The following is a 25,776-nucleotide window of genomic DNA, read 5'->3' on the forward strand; positions in this document are numbered from 1 at the left end:
TACCAGGTTTTTGGTCCTATTTCATAGGTCCTTATATCCCAGCAGGGGCGGATTAGTAATAGGCCTTACTGGGAATTTTCCCGGTAGGTCGGTGGCCTAATTTGACTGTCTGATGGGGTTTTTTGGTTGTTTTTTTTAAAAAAAAAATTAATTAAAGTGATTTTTGTTTCCAGTGGTAGAAGCAGGGGTTCTGGCACGGGGACAGGATGGTGGCTGGCCCCTCCCCTGGGATCAGCTCCCTAACCTAATTTGCCCGCGGATCTCCCTCCTTCCTCCTGTTTGGCCTCCTCCAATCTCTGTACATCCACACATCACATGGGATGCGCACTACATGACAGGTGCTGTGCCCAAGCGTGAGAGGTGCGACGCAGAGAGGAGTCTCCAATACCGCTGGAACAAGATAAGTATGAGGGGGTCTGGTATATTCCTATACTATGTGAGGGAATGGGGGGAGGCTGCTATATTCCTATAATATGTGAGCAAATGGTGGGAGGCTGCTATATTCCTATACTATGTGAGGGAATGGGGGGAGGCTGCTATATTCCTATACTATGTGAGGGAATGGGGGGAGGCTGCTATATTCCTATACTATGTGAGGGAATGGGGGGATGCTGCTATATTCCTATACTATGTGAGGGAACGGGGGGGTGTTGCTATATTCCTGTACTATGTGAGGGAATGGGGGGGCTCCTATGTTCCTATACTATGTGATGGAATGGGGGGAGGCTGCTATATTCCGATACTATGTGAGGGAATGGGGGGGCTCCTATGTTCCTATACTATGTGATGGAATGGGGGGAGGCTGCTATATTCCTATACTATGTGAGGGAATGGGGGTTCTATATTCCTATACTATGTGAGGGAATGGGGAGCTGCTATGTTCCTATACTATGTGAGGGAATGGGGGTTCTGCTATCATCATCATCATCACCAATTATTTATATAGCGCCACTAATTCCGCAGCGCTGTACAGAGAACTCACTCACATCAGTCCCTGCCCCATTGGAGCTTACAGTCTAAATTCCCTAACACACACACACATAGACAGACAAACAGACTAGGGTCAATTTGTTAGCAGCCAATTAACCTACTTTCCTATACTATGTGAGGGAATGGGGGTTCTATATTCATATATTAGAACACCCTGTTTTTTGTCCGCTTACTAAAGCTGTTACAACTGCCCTTCACACGATTGCAATCAGATTGAAACACTTGGGATTTTTAACGAAATAAATCTATTTGTTTTTTGAGGTGCGCTGCTCCAAGTTAAGGAACACCCGGGGCCTGATTCATTAAGGAAAGTAAGGCAAAAAAATAAGCAAGTTGTCTCCTGGGCAAAACCATGTTACTATGCAAGGGGTGCAAATTAGTTTATTATTTTGTACATAAGTTAAATAATGTTTTTTCATGTAGCACACAAATACTTGATAGCTTTATTTGTATACAGAAATTTAAAGGTGATCTAGGACATGCCCTACCCCAACTTTAAATCTGGCATCACAATTTAAATTTACATCCCCTCCAATGCAACATGGTTTTACAGATGCAAAATTACTTATTTTTTTTCCTTTGTTCTCCTTAATGAATCGGACCCCCTGTGTTTTCACCACTTACTAAAGATGTCTCTGATACTGCCCCTCATGTAAAAAGGAAAGTTATATCCTGCAGACTACAAATCTGTACCATGACTTTATAATCTATTACAACATAGCATGGTTAGATACTCACCCACCCATAGTAATTTGGATGACCATATCGCTTGTGGGCTGTGCCTTTACCTCCACAACTGGCTCATTGCTGCTGCTTCTTTTCTGTAGGTATGCCATCACCAAGAGACTAAATCCAATTATACAAATTACAGCTCCCATTATTTCAAGGGACAGACAGCTATTAGGTTTTCTCTCTGAGCCAGTTGTTTCTTCAATGGTGGTTCTGCATCCAGCTCCCCAGGATCGAAATAAGCAAAGCATGAGTTCAAAAATCATAATCAGCAGCTCCAAACCAAAACAATGTATGCACTGCCGACAATGACCACAGATTAAATATCTATCTGGGTCGTTTTCTTCCCTTTGAGCCTCCAGCCTGGCTGTACATCTTGCAAGAAAGATCACACGAATGCCAATCACGGCCAGAGCAGGGCCCAAGACTTCCTCAGTTCTACTGCAGTTGTTGTTTTTGTTACTGCAGGACTTGAAGGTGTAGATGGCGAGCATTGTCCCCAGGCATAATAACATCTCTCAGAATATATAAAGGCCGCATATAAAGCTACTTATTCTCTCAGGAGTCCAGTACACATATGGGAAACAGAAAGATGGCATTCTCTAGGTTCAGCTCTCGGCCAGACAACTGCTTCACCTATACTTCACTGACTTACTGATTCACCTATACTGAGCAGGTGATGCTGTGACAGTTACATTTACACTTACCAGGGCTCTGTGAGGTGGCATTGCTATTGTGACATCACGTGAGGTATCTGTAGGTCATGTGACAAACCTACCACTGAGCTGAAAACATTAAGTTGACAGTTATTACGTTTAAAATATACACAAATTCAAAATACCTGTTAGTCCCAGCGGCCGCGGGCACCACCGCGACTCTGTCTGTAGTCTTCCAGGCGTCCCTGCCGTCAATATGATGACCGGGACGTCACTTCCTGTAGCTTCGTCCCGGTTGCCTGGGCAACAACCGGGACGCTGGGGAGCTTCTTGCGCCGCGCCTGGCCAGCTGTCAAACAGCTGGGCGCGTGCGCACAAGTGACTTCAGGGCCAGCCGTTCAAGGCTGAGTTCAGCCAGCCAATCAAGGCTGATTAGGAAGAATAGTTACTGCTGGCACTCTGCTATTCCCATTGGCTGCAGGCTCTGCATGTTCATCAGTCTGCAGTTGAGGATACATTCTGGTCTGTGTCCTGATTGGCCATCTGTACTTTTTAAGGCAGTGAGGACTGGGCCTCACTGCCGTATATAGCGTCCTGTTCACAGTTCTGCTGCCTGCTTGTTCTCTCTCTGTTTGGTGTTTAAACCTGTGACTGACTTCCCGTGTATGACCCTCGCTTGTTCCTGGACCTTGAACCTACTCTTCTGACCCTGACCATTTGCCTGAAAACCGGATTCTGCTCCTCCGTTAGTGCCCCTGACCTTTCGCTTGTCCCTGGATTCCGAACCTGTGCTTGTGACCTCTGACCTTGGTTTACTCTGCCTGAACCCCACGCTGCTGTCCGCCAATCTCTCCACTCCTGGGTTCACCTTAGCCAGTATACGATTCTCAACCCTCTGTCAGCCTGAGGCCAAGTCTGTCCCCACCACTAGGGGCTCCAGCGAACACCAGGCTTTCGGAGTAGACTCCAAGTTTTATTGTGCTGGCTAGGGAGTTCCTATCAATACCTTGGTACAGTTTTGAAAAAGACGCCATGTCTGTAGGAGCAAAATAATTATTATATAATATATAAGAATATATCATGTAGTGATGATATATGTAAAAACTTCAAATGCTTACTAAATTGACATATGGAAGGAAATGTCTGCAGAATTAGTACAAATAACAATTGTTACTAAAAATGTCATAAACACAGATATTAGTCATAGTCAGTGAGAAAAGAGAAGTAACGTACCAAATTCACAACCGATGTGATGTGTCAGTCCAATGTAAAGGCCAATAGTAGACAGGATAAATAAGTACAAATTCAGGATCCAAAAGAGTAATCAAAATCCAAGCCAAGGTTCAGGACAGGCAGCAAACAATCAGTCTGAAGCAGGCAAGGCCAAATGATAGAAATCCAAAAGTTTCATGGGAATTTTCCAGGTAGGCCGGTAGCCTAATGGGGCCACCTGATGTTGTTTTGTGTGGTTTGTTTTTTTTTAAATTATATTGATTATATTTTTTTCAGTGGCGTGGGCAGGAGTTTCCCCTTCCTCCTGTTTGGACTCCTCCAATCCCTGTGTAAAGATTGGAGGAGGCACATGGGGTTTGCACCACATGACAGGTGCCATTCCCGTGTGTGAGAGGTGTGACACAGAGAGGAGTCTCCAATACTGCTGAAACAAGGTAAGTATGAGGGGGTCTGCTATACTCCTATACTATTTGATGGAATGGGGGGCTGCTAAATTCCTATACTATGTCATGGAATGGGGGCGCTGCTAAATTCCAATACTATGGGAGAGCTGCTATATTCCTATACTATGTGATGGAATGGGAGGGCTGCTATATTCCTATACTATGTGAAGGAATAGGGGGCTGCTATATTCCTATACTATGTGAAAGAATATGGGGCTGCTATATTCCTATACTATGTGAAGGAATGGGGGGGGGGGGGGGCTGCTATATTCCTATACTATGTGAGAGAATAGGGAGAACTTCTATTTTCCTGTACTATGTGTGGGATTTTAGGTGGGAGGCTGCTATATTTCTATACTATGTGAGGGAATGGGCTGCTATTTCCCTATAATATGTGAGGGAATAGGGGGGGTGGCTTCTTTATTCCTATACTATGTGAGAGAATGGGGGGCTGTTATATTCATATACTATTTGAGGGATTTCGGGGCTGCTGTATAACTGCTATGTGAGGGAATGGGGCTATGTTCAGTGTCGGACTGAGGCATGAAGGGCCCCACCGGAAGACTGCAATGCTAGGGGCCCACCAGAGGGGGTGTGGCCAGCCATCATAGAGGCCAGACTAGACACCAGAGGGAGAGTGGTCAGCCCACGATGGACAGCTAGCACCCATAGTGTAGTATATAAAGAATGCAGTGTGTGTGTAAAGAATACACAGTCTTGACCTGCCCCTTAGAATTGGCAGTACAGTCACCAAAAATCGGGATTGTCCCACTAGAACAGGCTTGGCTAACCTGTGGCATTCCAGGTGTTGTGAAACTACAAGCCCGAGCATGCTTTTCCAATATATAGCAGCTTATTGCTGGAAGGGTATGCTGGGACTTGTAGTTTCACAACACCTGGAGTGCCACAGGTTAACCAGCCTGCACTAGGCTCAGAACATTTGACAGACTGTCCTACCTGTTCTTGTCACTTTTAACACCTGGGGCTGTTGGTTTCTTTAGTTGCAGCTTGTCTGGATCCTGGAAAATTGGGGACCCTATTTGGAAAAAATAAAGGGTACATTTAGAAAATTCCAACCAGCCCCAGCGTTAAATCAATAGGACCTACAATTAATACTTAGGCCTTCCTCCAGCCCCAACATTAAAGTAATAGCATTCCCATTTAATAAACCTATTTCCCACCCTCCAGACAGCCCCAGCAATAAATTAATCGCATTTATGTTTAATAAATATACCCATTTCCCGCAACCATCACTGCTATTAAATAATTAATATTCACATTTAATAAATAGACCTCATGCTCCTCAAACTCAGCCCCACATTCAATTAATAGCCCCCAAACCACCCCATCTTAAATTAATAGTTCCCACTATAAAATTAAATTGCCCCACCTTCACCCTATAAACAAAATTGCACCTATTATTTATCCACCACCTACCACACACACATTACATTTCCACAAGCCTGCTGTGCCATCACACACATATTACTGTGCCCCTTAATCACCATGCTGTGCCTCCTTATAATCACTTTACGCCCACCATGCTGCCTTCTCCTGGCCCCCCTTCATCACCCTGTGCCATTCTGATTTTGATCCCCCCTTCATTAACCTGTGCCCTGCTGCTTTTGCTCCCCCCTTCACACTCTGCCATGCTACTTTGGCCCCCCTTCACACTCTGCCATGCTGTCTGTCCTTCCCTTTACACTCTGCCATGCTGTCTGTGCTCCCCTTCACTCTCTGCCATGCTGCCTGTGCTCCCCTTTCACTCTCTGCCATGCTGCCTGTGCTCCCCTTTCACTCTGCCATGCTGTCTGTGCTCCCCCTTCATGTTGTCTGTGCTCCCCCCTTGCTTCTGTTCCTTCACTTACCTATTCTATTGGCTTCTTTCTTCTCTTCTCTGTTCTATCTTCATAGAAGGAAGGGCGCCAGCACTGCGGTAACGTGAGTATATTTTATTTTATTTTTATTTATTTTTTTAATGTTTCCTGCTCCCCCCACCAACGAAGAGGGGAGCGATCAGGGTCGGGGCCTGCCAGGGGATAGCCCAGTCCACCGGCAGACCATTCAGACCCTGGCTATGTTGCTGAAATGTGTATGGGAAAGGAGGTGGGGTCTTAATATAATGTGTGATGGAAGTGAGTCGGGGGCCTTAAAATGATGTGGGTTGAAGCTATACATTTAATGGAGGAGTGTAGTGGGGGCTAAATATTTAATGGGTGCTATTTTATTTGTGTGGTAATGGGGCTATTTAATTTAATAGTGATGCCTGTTAATTTAAGTTGGGCTGATGGAAACTTTAATTTAATCTTTAGGTGGTATTGGGGCTATTAATTGAATGTGGGCTGTGTCGCGAGAATGTATTTATTATATATGAATTATTAAATGGCAGTGACGGTTGTGGGAAATAGGTGTATTTAATAAACGTAAATGTTATTAATTTATTGCTGGGGGGGGATATCTACTGTAATTTGGGTGGGAGGTAGGCCATAAATGTAATTTTTGACTGTAGGTTGGAGCTAATTATTTAATGATGGTGCTATTCATTTATTTGTGGAGTGATGGTGGGACTATTTAATTTAATAGTGGCCCCTATTAATTTAAGGTGAGGTGACAGGACTTTTAATTTAATGCTGGCGTGGTTTAGGGCTATTAAATGAATATTTGGCTGAGGGTGGGTAACAGGGCTATTTATTTAATGTAAATATCAATTTTTTAATGCTAGGGATGGTTGTGGGAAATGGTTATATTTAGTAAACGTAAATGCTATTAAATTATTTCTAGGGCTGTTTGGAGGGAGTGAAATAGGTTTATTTATTAAATGGGAATATTATTAATATTGGGGCTGGTTGGAGGGAAATAGATCTATTTATCCAATGTGAGTACTATTATTTTAATGATAGGGCTTAAGGGAGGCCTAATTATTGAACGTGGGCGCTATTAATTTAATGCCGGGTCTGGTTGGAGTATTCAAAATTTTATGTACCCATTATTTTTTCCAAATAGAGTGTCTAGAATTCCAGGATCCATACAAGCAGCAACTGTGCTAAAGACACCAGCAGCTACAGGGAGTGAAGGTGACCAGAACAGGAGAAAGCAGGACAGTCTGCCAACTGTCCTGAATCTGGAGGGGCAGTCCAGAATTTGAGTGACTGTCTCAGTCAGGATTTGGTCCGACTGCAAGGACAGTTGGGAGGTATGTCCTGTTTCACACTGTACTGCTCGTGAAGCCAGAGCTGCGTGCACACTGTATTGCCTGTGTATTTATCTACACTGACAATATCACCAATCCTGCCTCCTTTGCACTTACTGTATCACCAGCTATCCTTTGGAATAGCTCTCCCCTTCACTTATGCCATTCTCAGCCTCCACTGTACTGATCTCATTGCCAACCCTCCCTGCACTGTGATTAATTCAAACCACTCAAAATCACTGGACAAATTTAGAGCTTATACACAGTTATTTCAAAAGAAGTGTTTTGTTGCAGATGCTAAAAGCATTTCACCTTGATCGCACCTGGAAAGCCATTTATTATAAGAATTACTTTAAATGCATTTTTTGAAACATGGTACACACATATATATATATATATATATATATATATATATATATATATATATATAATATACTATAGAGAGAGATTTGACTGCTGGTTTGCATCTCATGACGTCAGGGAAAGATGCAACAGTGCGGTAAGCTGTTCATATGCTGCTCTGGTAGACTGATCAAATACAATTGAGCCAACATGTTTCGTAATAGTTAACAAAGTCAGATATGTTTCTATCAAGGGAATTTTGAAAGGATGTGTTAGTAGGCAACTAAACAATTTGGAGCACAGAGGCATTAGCCAGTTGCAGACAATGTAAAAGGATTCATGTATTTATATATCACAGGACTGGTAGCTTTTCCCTGCATTACTTTAGAAATGACCCACTGTGTCTTAAGTCATCTCATCTAGGTTTTCCTAAATGTTACTACAATCAAATTCCAGTAGTTCTAAATACCGCACACTTTTCTGTTGGCCCCACCTACAGTTGATTTGGTCTCACCCACATTAAGCCACTTCAATAATTTTTTCCAGGGCCACTTTAAGTTCCCAATCCGCCCCTGTATTCCAGAGATAAATCTATGGTCCCCAGGCTCCTTGATGTGAGAAATGTCTAACACAGAAATAATGTAATAAGAAAAAACGTGACATAGGATCTGATATTGCATATATATATATTCAGACACAGATGTACAGTGACAAAATGCCTTGCAATATTTCATAGAGAGGCCACACAGTGTGTATAAGGGTTATGCAGACCATTTTACCTTGAAGAACTAGTAAACTCTAAAGTGAAATATTTAGTCTTACAAAGTTATGCCTTCCCTCTGCCTGTAAATTGTGCGTTATTACTTACAGCAGTGATTCCCAAACTGTGTGCCGTGGCTCCCAGGGGAGCCTCAGCCAGAGCTGGTGGTAAGCAAGACGGGGGACTACTTGGTAATTATTTTGACTTAGGAGTGTCTTGAAAATATTATAGAGACCCTATGCCTCAAACTGAGAAAATTTTGGATGCACTGCCTTACAGGATAGTTTTGTGTTAATATACTATGTACATGCAGTGAGGAATGTGTAGGTGATAGAAAAGATTTTTTGATTTGAGGTAGTAAAAATTACACTACGGAGTCAATTCACAATTTATGCAGACAAGATCCATGGTAATCTATTGAGCATATTGTCATTTGTCGAATGTAAGAATAATAAATAGAGGTACTATTAAAAGACTAGGCTGTGACTGTATTTATTAATATGACATATTGGTTTTGATAATGTGAAACGCTTACTGGACTGTGCGAACACTTACTTAATGTACCTTGATGTAGTGTGATACCCCACTCGCTGATGTCCTCTCCATCAGCTCCGGCTATGGGCAGAGGGTCTCCTGAATATTCAGTAGTTTAACATAAATTTTGTGGACTGGTCACTAGTGGTGGTACGGTGCAAAATCCAATAAATATTGGGCGCCAGACCATCTCATTAAAGAATAAACGTACATTTTATTTACACTTCTGTACTATAAGCTTAACGGTTGCAATGGATTAAAGACTCATAAATGGCAAACTCCTGCAGCACATATCACAACAGTTACACGTATAGCTTCTCCAATGGCCTCCAACACATTTGTTCAGCAGATGCAATACTGCTGTATTCACCTCTTTACTCCACCTGTACAACTCTTACTTAAGTCCACTATTAATAATACTACAGTTGCATACCCAGTGCTGGTGGGTGCAGTACTTCCACACATTCTGAAAGCACTTAGCACTCTCACAGGTATCAGCAAACACTGGACATGCTTCAGAAGTTCTTGCACTCCAACCAGGATTAACTACACCCTACTATCTGTTACTCTCCTTGTCACGGTGCACACCATCCAATTGCAGGGACCCTCCTACTTACAGTCCCCTGCGGCTGGCTACACTGTCACTTTCACTGGGTAACTTACCATTGTCCAGGGGCCCTTGTTTACTTTGGAACCGCACTGCTGCTGTGTAATTAAATGGACAGTAATATACTCAGAATGACCTCTTACAACGTCCCAAAAGCCAGGGCCTTTCCTGATGTTATTGTTGTACAACCACAGGGCTCTTTCTGTACATCACTGTGGAGACTCCTTCCCTCCAGAACAGCCATGCTGCCTGGTTGCAGCAACTTCCCCTTCACTGTATGGGGCACTTTCTAAGGGGGAACCTCCTCCCCTAATTCAGCTCCTGTTGCTAGCAACGCTGCCTCTGCAGTGACACCCCACTCCTCTGAAACTGTTTTTGCCAGTCCATGCCTCCTATCCAGCCTATCCTCCCTAACTCTGTTGCTTTCACGCCGTGCCATTGGCCATGCTCCCACCAATGTCGCGGCCGCCTGCATCATCACATGGGGTTATATCTGGTGATGAGACAGCACATATCATCAACGCCCTCTTACTCTAAGAGACGCTCTCCTCTCAGTAACCTTACCTGATATCATAAAGAGAGGCGAGACCACGTTGTAACGCTACAAGCGTTACACTAGTACATCCATAATATCATGATAGAGATTAGACTGAGACTGTAGCTGTGACGTAACATTTATTAGTGTTTTTAGGGAGTTTATCTTTTTAAATATATCATTTTTATAATAGAACTGAATTTGTTAATAGAGACTGCAATGTTTTACTTACTTGTGCAGTTGTGTAATTTATTCAAAATATAGCTAACTATTAACATTAATTGTAATTGTATAAATATTCATTAATTAAAGAGCAGTATTCTTGGTAAGATTGTATTGGTTGGATTACTGGTTGTACACTATAAAACAGCATCGCCAGTAAGCTTTTCAGTTTACTTGTCAATATAGCTGTAAGGCTGAAACAAATGTAGACTACCTCATTTAAAAGCTAATAACGTTTAAACACATCTGTAATTTAGTAAAGCATGTTGATTGCAGTTAATCGTCTTGAAGAATATATTGCACCTTTGAGAGTTTTGAGCTCTTGTGCAGTGATCTGTCCAATATATTCATGCTTCAGTTCATGACAGATGCTTTCTCCCAGTGGAGAAACACAATTGCTCCTGGAGTGAGGAAATAAAGGAAAGGTCATGCGTGCTTCCCATCCTATTGTTCCTCAAGTGACCCAAGAAACATAGTTAAATATCGTTTTGTACCAGCAGTAATCCATTGCTGTCCCATTGTTTGGAGGAGAAGTGTTAGATGAACTCGAGACTGAAGGTTGCTTCATTTAAGAGCCTATTCTAGAAAAGCAACACATAAATGTGTAGTGGGTCACTTATGCAAGTTATAATTTTTGAAATAACTAAGTTGAGTAATATCTAGTTACCAAACATTATGAGCCAGTTATATTCAATTGAAATTATATGGAAATTGTAAATTGGGCAGTGGCTCTGTGTTTGATCTAGCATTGAAATGCTTGTGAAATAGAAACAGTTTATATTGAGAGTGCTGAATCTGATAAGCTATATCTTTATTCTATATTAATTGCCTAAAAATACAACTAAACATAAGGTATATATTTTATGTATATCCCCTTTTCTAAATAAATGGCTCCTGCACCTATTACATGGGGATTCCATAATTTAGGAGTACTAATAGTAATTTGGTATTTTCTTGGCTTTAAGATCTCTTTCCAGTTTCCCAGCCTTTTGCCTAAGATCAGGTGTACTATCCTAGGAGGGTAGGTCATCCCCTCCCATAATGGACAGGCTGCCTTGGTCCTCTGGCCATTAGGCCAGTAGCTTGGAAACCTGGAGCGCTGGGCCCCCGGAGTAGCGACCCAGGGGTGCCTGAAATCGCTTGAGTCTTGACCCTCACTTGAAAGTATGGCTCCGTGCACGAATCCCACCCCCACCACCACTCATCTTCCCCTGCAACCCCACCACCCTCCCTTGTAATTCCCCCCATCCTTTTTTCTAATGTACCATTGCCTCGGCCGTCCCTCTTCACCACCTCCCACACATGTTATTTATCACCCCTGTTCATTATCTTTCTTCTCAACTCCCCCACCCCTACTATTATATTTCATCCTCCATGATAACCATCCCGGTTTATTTTTGGAGTATAGTGTGAGAGGTTGGCTCATGATCCCCCATAATAGCTACACATACCCATTTAAAATCTCACATGGTTTAATTTTATTGCATGAAATGCTGGCGTCCATTGCCACATGTGTGTGATCAGTGTTTGACCGAAACTGTGCAATTATGTTGTTCTATACAGCACCTGAACAACTGAATGGGGCAGGGCCGTAACTAGGGCTGTCCAATAAGGGTGACCGCTGAAGGCAGACATAGTTTATGAATAGTTTAGATTAATTTGGTTAAAATTGAGGGTATGGGGGCTTTATTTTTTTTTTCTCGCCACAGGCGCTAACATTTTAAGCTACGGATCTCTTTTGAGGCAGTCTGGCCGCCTCCATGTGTAGTCAGATTGATCACTGATCTGTTTGATTGGAAATTGTACCAAACAATCTGACCTTACACTGTGTACTCGAATGATAACTGTGTGTTCACATGAATAATGCTCTTACTGATTTATATTAAAATCTTGCAAAAGCGCAGTGTTGTAGTGACCCTTTCCTACTCAAACATCTGGTTCAGCTATTGCATATCTAGTAATCAAGTCTGTCTTTAATAAATCTTTCACATAAAAATGATGGTCTGATCGATAAAAAGGTAGGTCATTTGATATATAATGATACCTGTAGAGGAAATGTCTGTCTTCATGTATATCCTGTACCCTACTTTTTAATTGTCCTCATGATACTTTTGTCTGTTTCTGACTTGCCATAAATTGACTACTAGTGTAACAAGCATTTTCCAGAAGGGAAGGCAATGGAGTTATTCTGTGAGTACTGGCTCTTGCTCAAAGCTCTTAGCATGAGCAGGCTTAGGTAAACTATAAAAATGACTGTAATCAAACATAATAAGCATTGACACTGAACATGTCAGAGCACAGTGCGGACTGCTGTGATTTAGACCTGCACTAGGCTACCAATGCGTTTAACTTAATTACACCATAGATTTCTTCATTGATGAACACAGGTTGAATTAACACATGAGCACTAATGTACCTTCCCAACATTATTGTTGTACAAGAAGCAGTGGCAGATGCCGGCAGTTAGTTACACAAACATTAGTATTAACGATTGGCCATTTGGAATTGGTGACAAACTGCAGCCTGGCGAAATCTTGAGGCTGAAACCAATCAGCAAGTTAATGAGGGGAGAAATTGCCACTGCAGCTTCCCCTTAATTACATTCAGGCTTGGCAGGAGCTGGGAGGCAGAGGGCTGTGGACAGGATGGGAATCCAGAGGTCGCAGGACCTGCCTTCATTTCTGTATCATTTGTGATTCGTAACTGCTGTTATACTTGTCCATTCTTGGCTTATCTTATTATTTCTATTTAATAACCCCATCAGTTTACAGCTTCCATGTTCTTTTTATACACTAGAGAAAAGTTTTTACATTTAATTTCTGCAAATCATTTTAGAACAATTAATTTGTTTTTGTTTTCTGTAGTATGTCATATATGTGAGAACAGGACATGTTGGCGCACCGGTTCATGCTAGTGGTTTTAATTTTTGGGGCTCCCTAGTGCACAAACCTGATTAAAACAATGAGTTTTGTGTCCTGTGGTGCAGCATAAATTAAAATATTAACACCACCATCACATCATATGAACCTGTGAAGTCTCCTCTATTCCTTTATATAGTGTAATCACGGGTGTCCACAGGGGAGGGAAATCACCTGGTATTTTGTCGCAAATATAATGTAGTAGTACCAGGACAGGACAGATACTGGAGGGCCCAGTGCACCAGGATATAAATACCACAGAAGTACTTCTGTTCTGGCATACCAGGTCCCCATGTACCTGTCCTGTCCTACATTGTCACTGCGGCCTTAGGAAACTCTCCCAGTCCCCGCAATGAGACCCGGCCATTTGTCAGTGAGCTCAGACAGTCTACCATCCAATTGGAATATATCATCGGCATCTTGCTTTGCTTGCAGATTGTTACTGTACTGAGGAGCTCTTAATATTGCAAATGACACATGAATACAATTTCATGTTCTGAGACTTGAGTTTAAGTGCTGCTGTCATGGAGCCTGCTTGCCCCCACCACAAGTGTAAGCTTGTTTAACATTAATTAGCAATCATGTCCTCAGAGGAGCTTCAAGGTTAGGATCAGTATTGATCTGGTGAAGAATCTGGCAACTACCACCCCCCCCCCCTTTCCACCCCCAAAAAAATGTCCAGGGGATGTCAATGAGTGTCATGTTCTCTGTCATTTATGTAAGTTTGCCTTTCTTTTTTTGTTTAAACTTTTTTTTTATTGCAAGTAAGTTTTCCTTTCATCTAGATACTTGCCAGAACTGTCTGTGAGTTGTTAAATTGGTTGCTCAAGATTTTGTTCAGTGCAACCAGGTGTCTGCACTGAAGAGGTAACAGAATTTAGATTGTTGGCTGCCTCTTTGTGAACTCCCAATAGCCAATTGGTTATTAAAGAGAAGATAATGCTGTCTGCTTCCACTTAGTTGAAATATTAGCTTTTGCTCCTTTCTTGAATCATCTCTTGGGAGAATACAGAATACAGAAGTTGATTCTTTACTGCTTTGGTCGGATTGCATTGAATCCCCTTGAGTGAGTGTTGGCAAGAGTGCAAGATAAGTTTACTGTTTAAGGATTACTGGGTGTTGGTCAAAAGGTGCTGATCAAAATATGCAGAGTGCTCGGGAAAGGGTTCTTGTTGCTGGTCAGAGTGCAGATCAAAAGGTTCTGAGTCCTGACCAGAAATAGTTGAGGGCTTGTCAGCTGGTACTGGTGCGGAAATGCTGGTGCTGGTCAGAGAGCACTAGTCAGTAATAAGATTAGGTACATGGTCTGAAAACATTTCTTACACAGTTTACTCTATGAATGTTTGTCTATATATTTGTTCTTTTTCCCCTTCAAATTACATGTGTCCACCAGAGCTTTATTGTGGCCAGATTGTCCATATTCATTCAAAACACTGTGAACATTCATATTACAATGAAAATACTATCTCATTTATAGATATCCCAATACAGTGGCCTAATACTAGAATATAATGGACCTCATTTAGAGTCGGACGCAAACTCCATTTAAGAAGTGTAGGAGTGGGAGTGTTCCGCAGCTGGGTAGGGTATTACAAGTGGCAAGCAACCCCAGTTGCGTCTCACTCTTAATACCCTACGGAGCTGTGAGCAGTTCCTGCAGCTAGCTAACTACTTGTGCCACCTAATTCCTGCCGCACAGCTTTAGCCCTGTTTTGACATGTGTTGCGTCTGCGTCTCACTGCGACTAGGATGTATTTACATGGTCACGCCTTCACAATTCCGCGTTCCTCCCATTCTCTCGTAGTGAGTCGCAGGCTGTCGCAAGTGTTAATTGCGTCCAAGATGCAGGCGGATTTGGTGCTTTCTGCACATGCGTGGTAGTGGTTTTTGTTGGATGCACCTAAAATGGACTTTGCGTCTGACTCTAAATTAGGTTCCATATGTTCATTTTATCATAGGTTTGTGTATGTATATATATAATATAAATATATATATATATATATATATATATATATATATATATATATATATATATATATATATATATATATAAAGACAGACAGACACACACATACACTCTAATCACATTATTTTAACCATGCACATTCCATAAAAATCAATCCATGGATGTTCAGTGTGTATATGAACAGGCCAGCACAGGCTTAGAGAAAAGTATCAAACAATTTAATTAGGTATAAAATACGTAATGCCCAATGATCATTTCAGTGTTCCACGCTTTCCTCATGTGATTTATTTATATATATACATATATATATATATATATATATATATATATATATATATATATATATAATGACTCTACTTATTTGCACATTGCTAGCATGATTTGCAAAATTTCCTATCTTGTCTAGTCAAAATGTTATATCCTCCACAACAATCTCTTTACTACTCTCCAAAACATGCATTCTTTGCAATATATGAAATTAAAGGGTGGTGTTGTGTATATCTGCAAGATATTTTTAAGAGTATTTTCCACTATTTAAATGGGATGTTTGGAAACAATTTTTGTTTCTAAGTTTAGTAATTGTTGACATTTTAATATATAACCTGGGCACATGATCTGGACTTGGATGTTTGCACAGTCTCAGGAATTTAAAAGGATTGCAGTGATACTCCATTTAGCAGTGACAAGTAACTCACCTGTGTATCTCTCTCTTTTCTCCGTGTGTCCAGTGTTTTCACCACCAAGCAGCCAGGATTCTGGATTGGTTTCTCTATCCAGCAATTCTCCAATTAGCAGCGAGAGCACCAAAGGTGTAGCAGAGTGTGAAGCTCCTACTGAAGCCTCTCCCTACACAGTCTCCACTATCACAGATGATGGGGAGTGAGAAGACCTGGGCTATGTGACACTTTCAACAAATGTCACAGCAACAAATTACAAGTGCAAATTAGGCCTTTTATAGAAATTTATTGAAAGGTAGAGCCAGATTAAATACTCCACATTTATGTATTAACAACCATGGAGTCAAGATAGATGTATTGAATGATTTGGCACGTGTTGCTGTGCCTTTAAATACAAGCGTCATGTTTATCAAATGTTTTGTTTGCAAAATTAATTCAACATGTTTAGTTGCATAATGTTATCTTTGCCTAAGTTGTGGAAACAATCGTTTAGATTAGAGGGCTATGTTTCCATTGATAAAATTATTCAAAATAAAAATATGATGGATTGAACCATAAATTGAATGCACAACATCACTGCATATACTGGTCCTGATCAAAGTGGATAATAAATGTACACATAACCATATCAACCTAACTCAGGCCTGGCAAAACTGTGGCTCACTATGTGTTGTGAAACTACAAGCCCCAGCATGCTTTGCCAGTAGAAAGCCAGCCAAAAGCTGGGAAAGCATGCTGGGATTTGTAGTTTCACAAAAGCTGGACAGCCACAGGTTGGCCAGGCCTGTTCTAACTGAAAAAGAAAATAATGCTTTGTCCATATAAAAGTTTATTGGGATATGCTGGCATTTCAAATACTTTACAGGCCATGATGTTACTAAGGCACATTGGGGTTCTGTTGAGCTCTGTGCAAGTTGCCTTTTCAGGGCATAATACGTTTTTTTTACTTATGAGCATACGCACAAATAACTATTTTTGGAATTATTGCTTTGCGCCCTTGTGCAGAAGACAAAATGCGTATTTTACGTCAATAGCGCAATTTGCCTCCAACTCAACATGAACCCCATTGTGTTCTCAAAGAGTAGCTGGCGCTTTAAGCAGCGGAGAGGTGTTTGAGATACAAAGCGTAATGAACAATCAAAGTCGTGATTAGATTAGGTGTCATATCTTAATATTGATGAGATATTTTAATTGCATGTGACACAAATGTACATGTGCATTTGGTTCAACACATATCAACATTCTCGCAGTGGAAACAAACAGCATACTTTACAAGTATGTTGCATTTTATATTATTTTTATATGTCAGATAGAGATTGCAGCAGTTAAATTTGTGGTTTGAAAGTATTTTGTAACAAAGAAAAAGCAAGTCAATCCATTTTATTAATGTAGTTGTTTCTGAGTTTTAAAGTTCTGGTAGTATGCTAACACTAGCTGTGATACACCTTGGTAATCCAAATGTTTAAATGGTACATCTTAATGTACACTTTATTAACCCTCAGCCTAGGATACAAATGTTACAGTATGTGTTGTATTCTTTCTACAAATCTCAGGCTGAAGTGCATTGTTCTATGTATTGGAGCCGCACTGAAAATAAAGAAATGTTATTGATGACTAAATCTACCTTGTGTGTATACTTGGTAAGCTGTATTAAAATAGAAAAAAAAGAAATTACTTGTATTTTCTTCGCTTGGTGCTTTTGAACACATCTATTTGATTTCACCCCCATCTGTTGTAATCAATAACCTGACCATCTTGTTTTTTTTATTAAATGTACTTACTCTTAATTTCATCCACCAGTGGTTTTAGAGAGAATAATGTGGAGTTACCTATATAGCTTTGACATTATAAATCACTTCTTGAGGCTGAATCATATAGCAGTATCGATTGATCCTGATATATCACAGAAATTTACTGTCACTTCTGTTTTCAATTAAAGATACAATCAGTCAGATAATGACTTAATTGGATTTTACAGAAGATTGAGTTTTATTGCCCAGTGCTTTACGAGTTTAGTTAAGGGAGATCATTTTATCACACTTGTCAGCCAGTTACTGCAGTCCCTATGCCCTTCTACTGCTGCTATTGTGACAAAGCCACACACAATAGGCCAGGGAGGGGGTTATATACTTATGACCATTAGGATATATACAATTATTAAAGAAAACACACAGGAGAAATAAGGGGGATCAAGCTATAACTATTTCCTCTTAACCTTGCTATAGAGGTCATGAAAATGTGCTGACAGGCTGGGTTTATTATTTCAAGTTTACCAAACTGGGCACACAGGCCCCTCTTGACAGGGGTTCCGGGTTCAGCTATCAATAATATGGGGTGCAAAACGGATTGGGTTTGTGCTTTTTTTTTTTACACAATAAGATGTAGCTCTTGTACTGCCCATACTAACATATATACGTTTTTAACTGTGGTAGAAATTAAACCAATAAAATATATTAGGTGGATGTGATGCACAATTCTCAAACTACCTCACCCAAATATTAGTCAAAGCCGGGACTGTCAGTGCGGACGTTCTCTGGGAATTTCAGATATGTTTTGTTGGGTGTATATATACTTTTCCCTCACTTTTAGAAGTGTTGTCATTTAGGGCAGTAGTTCTTCGTGTGTATCCACAAAATAGTGTATTGGTTACATTGTCTCAATGAAAGGAGAAGTACATCTGAAACGTTTATGTCTGTAGCTGGTTATGAATCATAACATGGAACGTTTTATGTTTAACCTAACGTTCTATCGGGAATTACAAATAAACAATCACTGGATCTGCTGGTGAGTTTGTCAGATAGATACACTTACAGCATTGTAGAGGAATTAGTATCTATGTCGTGGAAAGTGTTATTCCTAGTGTGTTTTGACAAAAACTCGGTAAATGGCACTAAACATACCAGATTGCCATCCTGCCACCTGTAATGTGATATACCTGGTACCTTGAACACACGCTACATATATCGCTAAATATCTGGGACCTGGCACAGTTATTATTTAACATATTTATGTTATATAGGTGACACGATTTGTAAGAATATCAGAATCCAGTTGAGAAATACAAAAGTGAACTTTATTCCTTAATGGTGCGTTTTTAAGACTTATATTGGCTTTATGCGCTGCCAGTTATATTGTACATGTCTAATCGGATACATTTGTAACATAATGTAGTTAACATACAGTTAAACGAGGCAGCTTTTTAGCGCAGTATGGTTTTTAAAAGGTCCCGTTTTCGCTGTTGTGCTATATCATATATCCAGGAATGATCCTGATCCGTGATTAGTATTTTACAAGGTCACATAGAAACTAGTCTGCTTCTCTTAAATATGGAATGTAATGCATATGAAACTAAATATCATTTATATAAGTAACTGATCATTTTCTGCCGGTCATTGTGATATATGTACTGGAATCATTCATGGAAAGAAGCAAAATCCGGATCAGGACGTCAAGTTTGCTGTTTAATTTTCCCTGTAGCTAGCAGGTAAGATCAGTGCCCGAGCATCAAGCAGGATATTTTATTCGCTCATTTCCAATCCTATTACACTGCAATGTCCTATCGGGATGATAGTTACAGTGTCCATCACATACATTGTATTATCTGCTGCATACAGTTTACTCACATTTATAGAACCTTCCACGTGTGATGTAGAATGTGTGCCAATATTCAGACGTGTTATTTGAGTTACAGAATCCTGTCTTTGGATACAGTGTGAGGGTATTATGACAGATCGGCAGGTCAGGATGGGACAAGGACCCGCATAACTTCCACATAATAATGAGTGCTCTGTGCTGTGCTTACCTGTTCCTTCTTGTATAGCCTGTGAGCCCCATTACACTGAGCATTGGATGCTCCATAACTACAATCAGCCTCTGCTTAAACCTCTGGTATAACTACCGTACCTGCCGTCACTTAACGGTATCAATTATTACTATTATAGAATTTATTATTTCATACTAGACTCGGAGGTTTACTTTGTATAGTAAAGTAACAGCTGCAGGAGAAAAACCTTATTTATACAAATTAAATTGTTAAATAAAATATATAAGAGATGAAATGCAGTTTTGTGTTTTCAGGTCTATGTAGTACTTATGCGTCCAATGTACGATGGTTCCTCTGCGTCTGGCTCTAATTCATGATTTAGGAGCGTTTAAAGATAAATGCTGGAGAGACGATTAAAGAAACAGTGTATGTATTGTCTAGCAGGGCAATTAGCTGATAGACCAAGTAAAATGGTTTAAAACTAGCAAGTCCTGTAGTGACAGCTGCCTCAAGTTTTGAGATGCTTTTCAGACAAGACTCCTGGTATAAGGAATAGCACCCCACACTATACACTTCCATCTTTATAACTGTATTGTTAAATATTGCGCAGTGAGCAGCCTAGCAAGGGACAACCTATTAGTCACAGGGGCCATTTACTCTGTCCACAAGTATTTAGTGGTCTGGATCTCTGCTCACTTGTACAGCCTCGGGGTTTATCCGATTTCCCAGCATGAGACGTGTAAACACTAACAGCACTGGGAGAGACAGATCATTATATTACAATGGCGAGAAGGTATACTACTGGTAATTACGGGCTTGGCATTTTTGGAGGAAATACTGCTCACATGTTGATATTGCTCATCCATTAAGTCATCACAGTGCAATATGAATATATCATGAAAAACAAATACGCGGAGGATTGATAACAGACCCTGACTGAATGCATAATACAATACTTGCCCACCCTGGATAACCGGAGAAACAATCTTTTACATCTGCACTTATTTATTAACAGTGTGTAAGTTGAGCTTCGCCCTACAGCCACCAGTCAGGTTATAGCTGTCACATGTCTAGCACAGATTGGAGAATAAAGGGTTACATGGGATTGGTCGCTATCGGTTAGTACACATGTGTGCAGATGTTATCAATAGAATCTCCATGTGATTCGTGTACAACGTGTGAACTAGGAACCTGAGAGACATTGGTGGTGGTGTCACTGGGAGGCCCCCGGTCATTGGCACGCATTTGGTGTCTGGCCACTGGTTTCCCAGAGTCACTGCAATTAGACACTGTTCTGTGTCTCTGTCCATATGCTGTGGACACTCATTCTCTTTCAGTCTATTCTGAGAGGCGCTAACTACTAACGCGTTATAGTCACCTTGAAATTTCCTCTGCTATTTTCCAATTAACAGCTTAATAGCCCTGGAAACCGAGTTCATGTGGTGAAGTTTACCATGGCCCCTTTCTATGAAAGGCTTTCTGCTGGGATCCCATTATGTGCTTGAATAAACCCTTTCTCAACACACTAAGAGGACTGGAGGTTGTCAGGTGTTGAGTTACAATAGACTTTCAGGCAGGAGACATTGTGCCAACATAAATACAAACTTGGCCCTATAGGGGTATGTTGTCAAATAGTAGGATATGTAAAACATTCCCATCAAATTAAGTATGAGAAAAGGATTACTGCACTATATCAATTGAGTATTTAAATGTGCACTGCAGTGTGCAGTGAGGTGAAACAAGGGGCCCCTCTACCCACAGAATCACGAATGAGAAGGGAGACGATGGAAGCAAGTCACTGTGATATATATTTATGTGTGTGTATAGTGGGACAGGAGATTGAAAATAATAATAGAGGATCACTGAAGATTTCTTAAGAACGCTGATTCCCGCAAGAATGTTTCATTATATCATCAATATAATTTACTTGCTGCTGTCTTACATGATTTGGAGGATTGTTACTTAAACCAATGTTTATCCAATATATTATATGGAAAGAGACATCATGTTAAAACGTGTGTAGTTTAGAAAATCCAGACTGGTAGATTAAATCTAGAGATAGATGGCTAGGTACAAAATAGATGGATAGATAGATATAAGATAGATGGATAGATAGATATTAGATAGATGGATAGATAGATTTCAGATAGAAGGATGTATATAAAATGGATATATATAGATTAATAGATACATATAAGATAGATATATGATAGATGGATGAATAGATAGATATAGGATCAATGGAAATATAGATATAAGATGGATGTATAGATAGATATATGATAAATAGAAGATAGAACATAGAAGGATAGATAGATAAATATATAGATATAATAGTAGGATAGATAGATTGATATATAGATAGATGGATAGACATATATATATATATATATATATATATATATATATATATATATATATATAGATAAATACAAAGATTGATAGATAGATTGGAGATAGATGGACAGATAAATTAATAGATATATGATAGATATATAGGTAGTCGTAAAATATGTTATCACAGGTGTCCACCATCTCTCATTTCTATATGTTCCTGTAAAATCCTAGACAGCAGTAGGAGAATTTAAACACTGCCTTTTGTTGGGAACAATATGTGAAATCCGATTCTAAATCTGAAGCTCTGTGATGTGAGAACTCTTGTATAGCACCAAGCAAAATAGCATGTTTAAATCATACAAGGGAACACAAGAAGGGACAATGAAATACTTTTTTTGTGGCACAGGAAAAGAAAAGTTTTAGATATTTAATAGGTCCGTAAAAAAGTGACAAGAACATTTGTTAGTTCAATGTACAATTGTGTGCATTGAGTTCTAGCTGTGACATATCTTGAGATAAATGTATTGGCGCTGCGAGAGGTGTAATAAGTAATGTTTATTATGAATTACACTGATAGGTAGACCGCACTGTACATTCCCTTGTCAGGGACAGGCTTGGGGCGCAAGTGGTTCTGGCACAGGAAGGGTTAGATTAGAATATCCTGGAAGGTGATATGGATTAATGCTCATTGCACAACACCACGTATCCCACACAGAGAACGCATTGGAGATGTCTGGGATTTAATGAAGTTCCCATCTATTTATATAATAAACTTAATTCAATGCTGGAAAATAGGATCTAGGAGTCTGTAGCAAAATCTAACTGCATGTGCTGCCGTTCATCTTCATGACAACCTATTAAAACGAGTTCCCTTTTACACAAGTAACTTAATAAAAACCGTTTTTACAGCGAAATATTATTGTGCAATTTTTCAGTTTCATAGTTTCCTCCCTAACTCTTAGAATAAATATTTTTCAAATATATTTCTGTAAAACAAACCAAACAGTATTTTGTTCTGACTTTAAACACAGTCTGGAGTAGTAATTACAGCCTCGCCTCGTTGTTCTTTCTCTTATTCATTTATTTGGCGAATAATCCTCTTGACATTTATATTCTGTAATAAATGAAAGCTAAGTCACATAGCCTGCTAGCCTTACGTGGAAAGTATCTAGTGAAGTGTTTGTAGAGGGTGTTTACGTTGGAGGCAATATGGGAAAGTCAATGGAGACAGAAGGGTTATGTTTCTCATTTGATGCACCAAAGGGTTGAAACAGATTTATTTATTTTGGCAGATAACTAAATCCATATAGTTGCTCATTTGCATTGCATGTCCTTTACATTAATTGCAGATTATTCATTTACTAAATGTATGGATCTACAGAACATTCTCTTGTCCCAAGTATCCAGTGACAGATACTGTACACTATTTTTACCTATGTATAAACAAACCCAAATCTCACTCATCTTGATCCCTTATTCTTAAACTTACAGTCATTAAGCGATTTTTTTTATGAGATTTCCAGCAAATAATAATACATAGACCACTGGTAAAAAAAAATAAGCATTTATACACTAAATTCTAGTGCAACAGGGTTTTTAAAAGAAAAATGAAAAATATTTTCTATTTGCTTATATGAAGCAGGGAGTTGAAATGTAATACACAGCCTTTCTTTGAAGATCTATTTAAAAGGCCAATAAGCAAAAACCTAAACATATATGTAGAGCCTATGTCAAAATAGATTTTATAATATTCACAAATGTGTGTTAAATAGTATCTATTTATGGTATTGGTTAATATATCTGAGGGTGTTTATAACCTTGTTATCTATCTAATTGTTAGCTATTGTAAGCCATTTTAAAGCTCAGAGAGGTTCTTTGTAATTCTTCAGTTTTGGCTTACAAGACCCTGATGTACACAGGGAAAATGCTTTTTACATGATCTAAATCAGGGGTGTCCAACCTTTTAGCTTCCCTGGGCCACATTGGAAGACGACGAGTTGGTTTGGGCCGCACATAAGATACACTAACAATAATGATAGCTGATCATCCAAAAAACAATTGAAAACATAGTTAACATATATATATATATATATATATATATATATATATATGAGAAAAAAAAGTGATAGATATATATATATATATATATATATATATATATAAAAACAAAAACAGACATAGGTCCTCTGCACTCACCATGTACAGACTGGGGTGCAAGAGGGGGTTGCCCACATTGTATAGACAATAAAACAGGGATACTCTGCACTCGCCAAACACATAATTAATGCTATATCAAGTACTGTTCTATATTAAAAACAGGGAATGTTAGTTCCACATATTGCAATATATGTTTAAGCTGACCAACTGACGCCAAAGTCTTCCCATTCTGGTCAGTCCTAACATGATCAAATGCTATGCTATTTTATCTGGGCTTAAGGCTTACCTGCACACAGCTTTTAAAGGCAAGGAGTTTTGGTTGTGGCAAGGGGGCAGCGCTGTAAATGGAAAAAAAAATCCTGCAAAAAGAAAAGAAAATACTTACCTTGCGGTCACGCGGTCACGTCAGCTGGTACTCCAGCTCCCTCCCTTGTCTTTTCCTCCGTGCGGTGCTCGCAGTGAATGTCGGGCGTGATGTCATTACGCCCAACATCCATTGCGGAGCGCAGCACAGAGGAGACACCCGCACGAGAATAACAATCAGCAGCACAGAATTGGAGAAAAGAAGAGGAGAGGACAGGAGAACAAGCCGATTAAAAGGTAAGTTAAGGTGGATTTTTTTTATTATTTCAAGGGACGCTGACAAGTGAATAAAAGTCACCTGGTCCTGAAGCATCATGGACCTTATCTCCCTGCTACATACTTCTACTTGTATTACTAATGGAGCATTATATATTATTCTCTTTGGCCCATTATAAGTTGTTATCCCTTAACTAACATAGTAGTGTAATTATCAAAACAGGTGACAATTTGGGGTCACAGTGGTGTATATGTCAGGTACCGCAGGCCTGGTCAGGGCACCCTGAAATACAATGCCTGGCTTATGTGCACTTTATTGATATAGCATCGAAACAATACAAAAAGTGATTATAGTATAATAACTAGAGAGGATTTTTTTGAACAGGGCGATTGAAAGGTAAGTATAGGAGGATTTGAAAAAAAAGTTATATATATATATATATATATATATATATATATATATATATATCACTCTTTTTCTCATATATATATATATATGTTAACTATGTTTTCTATGTTTTTTTTGGATGATCAGCTATCGTTATTGTTAGTGTATGTTATGTGCGGCCCAAACCAACTCGTCATCTTAAAATGTGGCCCAGGGAAGCTAAAAGGTTGGACACCCCTGATGTAGAGCTTTACATTGAGGGCCTCATTTAGAGTCGGATGCAATTCACACTGAAATCGTAAGTGTAAATTGCATCCCGTAATTTACACACTACTTAGAGTGGCACGGATCTAAGGATCCGTACCACTTAGAATACTGTGCAAATTGCACAAACACGCCTCTTTATCTGCCTTATGGGCCGGTGTGCAAGTGTATCATGCACAGCGCCCTCTAAAGCATAACTAATTAAAAAAATTATTCTCCCCCTTCTCAAACAGCAAAAGGGCTGGATATTATGTTTGGGAGGGGGTGTATACCTTTTTTTTTAAAATGTAATTATTTTTTGCTTTGTTTTTTAATACATCAAGGTCTCTTGCACCAGCTAAAAGCACCCGCAAAAGATACCTCTCCTAGAGACTTATTGGCGGTTGCTTTCAACTCAAAATAGCATGTAAAGTGTGTGAACACTTTATTCATCTTTACATTGCTAGGCTCACCCACTACCTCCCCCGTTCCACCTCTCTAAGCGCA

At 39.8% G+C, this 25,776-nt stretch overlaps 1 protein-coding gene across 2 annotated transcripts in view; it reads left to right on the top strand.

Annotated features, from left to right (window-relative positions):
* Positions 1 to 17,421, top strand: part of DMRT1 (doublesex and mab-3 related transcription factor 1) — an 87,291-nt gene extending 69,870 nt beyond the window's left edge. For both annotated transcript variants that reach the window (XM_075208804.1, XM_075208813.1), the window contains exon 6: positions 15,854 to 17,421. In XM_075208804.1, coding sequence (XP_075064905.1) covers positions 15,854 to 16,008 — 155 coding nt within the window. In that variant the 3' untranslated portion in view covers positions 16,009 to 17,421. The remainder of the gene's footprint in view (positions 1 to 15,853) is intronic.
* Positions 17,422 to 25,776: the final 8,355 nt, after the last annotated feature.

Source organism: Mixophyes fleayi, chromosome 1 (genome assembly GCF_038048845.1).
Source record: "Mixophyes fleayi isolate aMixFle1 chromosome 1, aMixFle1.hap1, whole genome shotgun sequence".
In the NCBI taxonomy this organism is placed as follows: Eukaryota; Metazoa; Chordata; class Amphibia; order Anura; family Limnodynastidae; genus Mixophyes; species Mixophyes fleayi.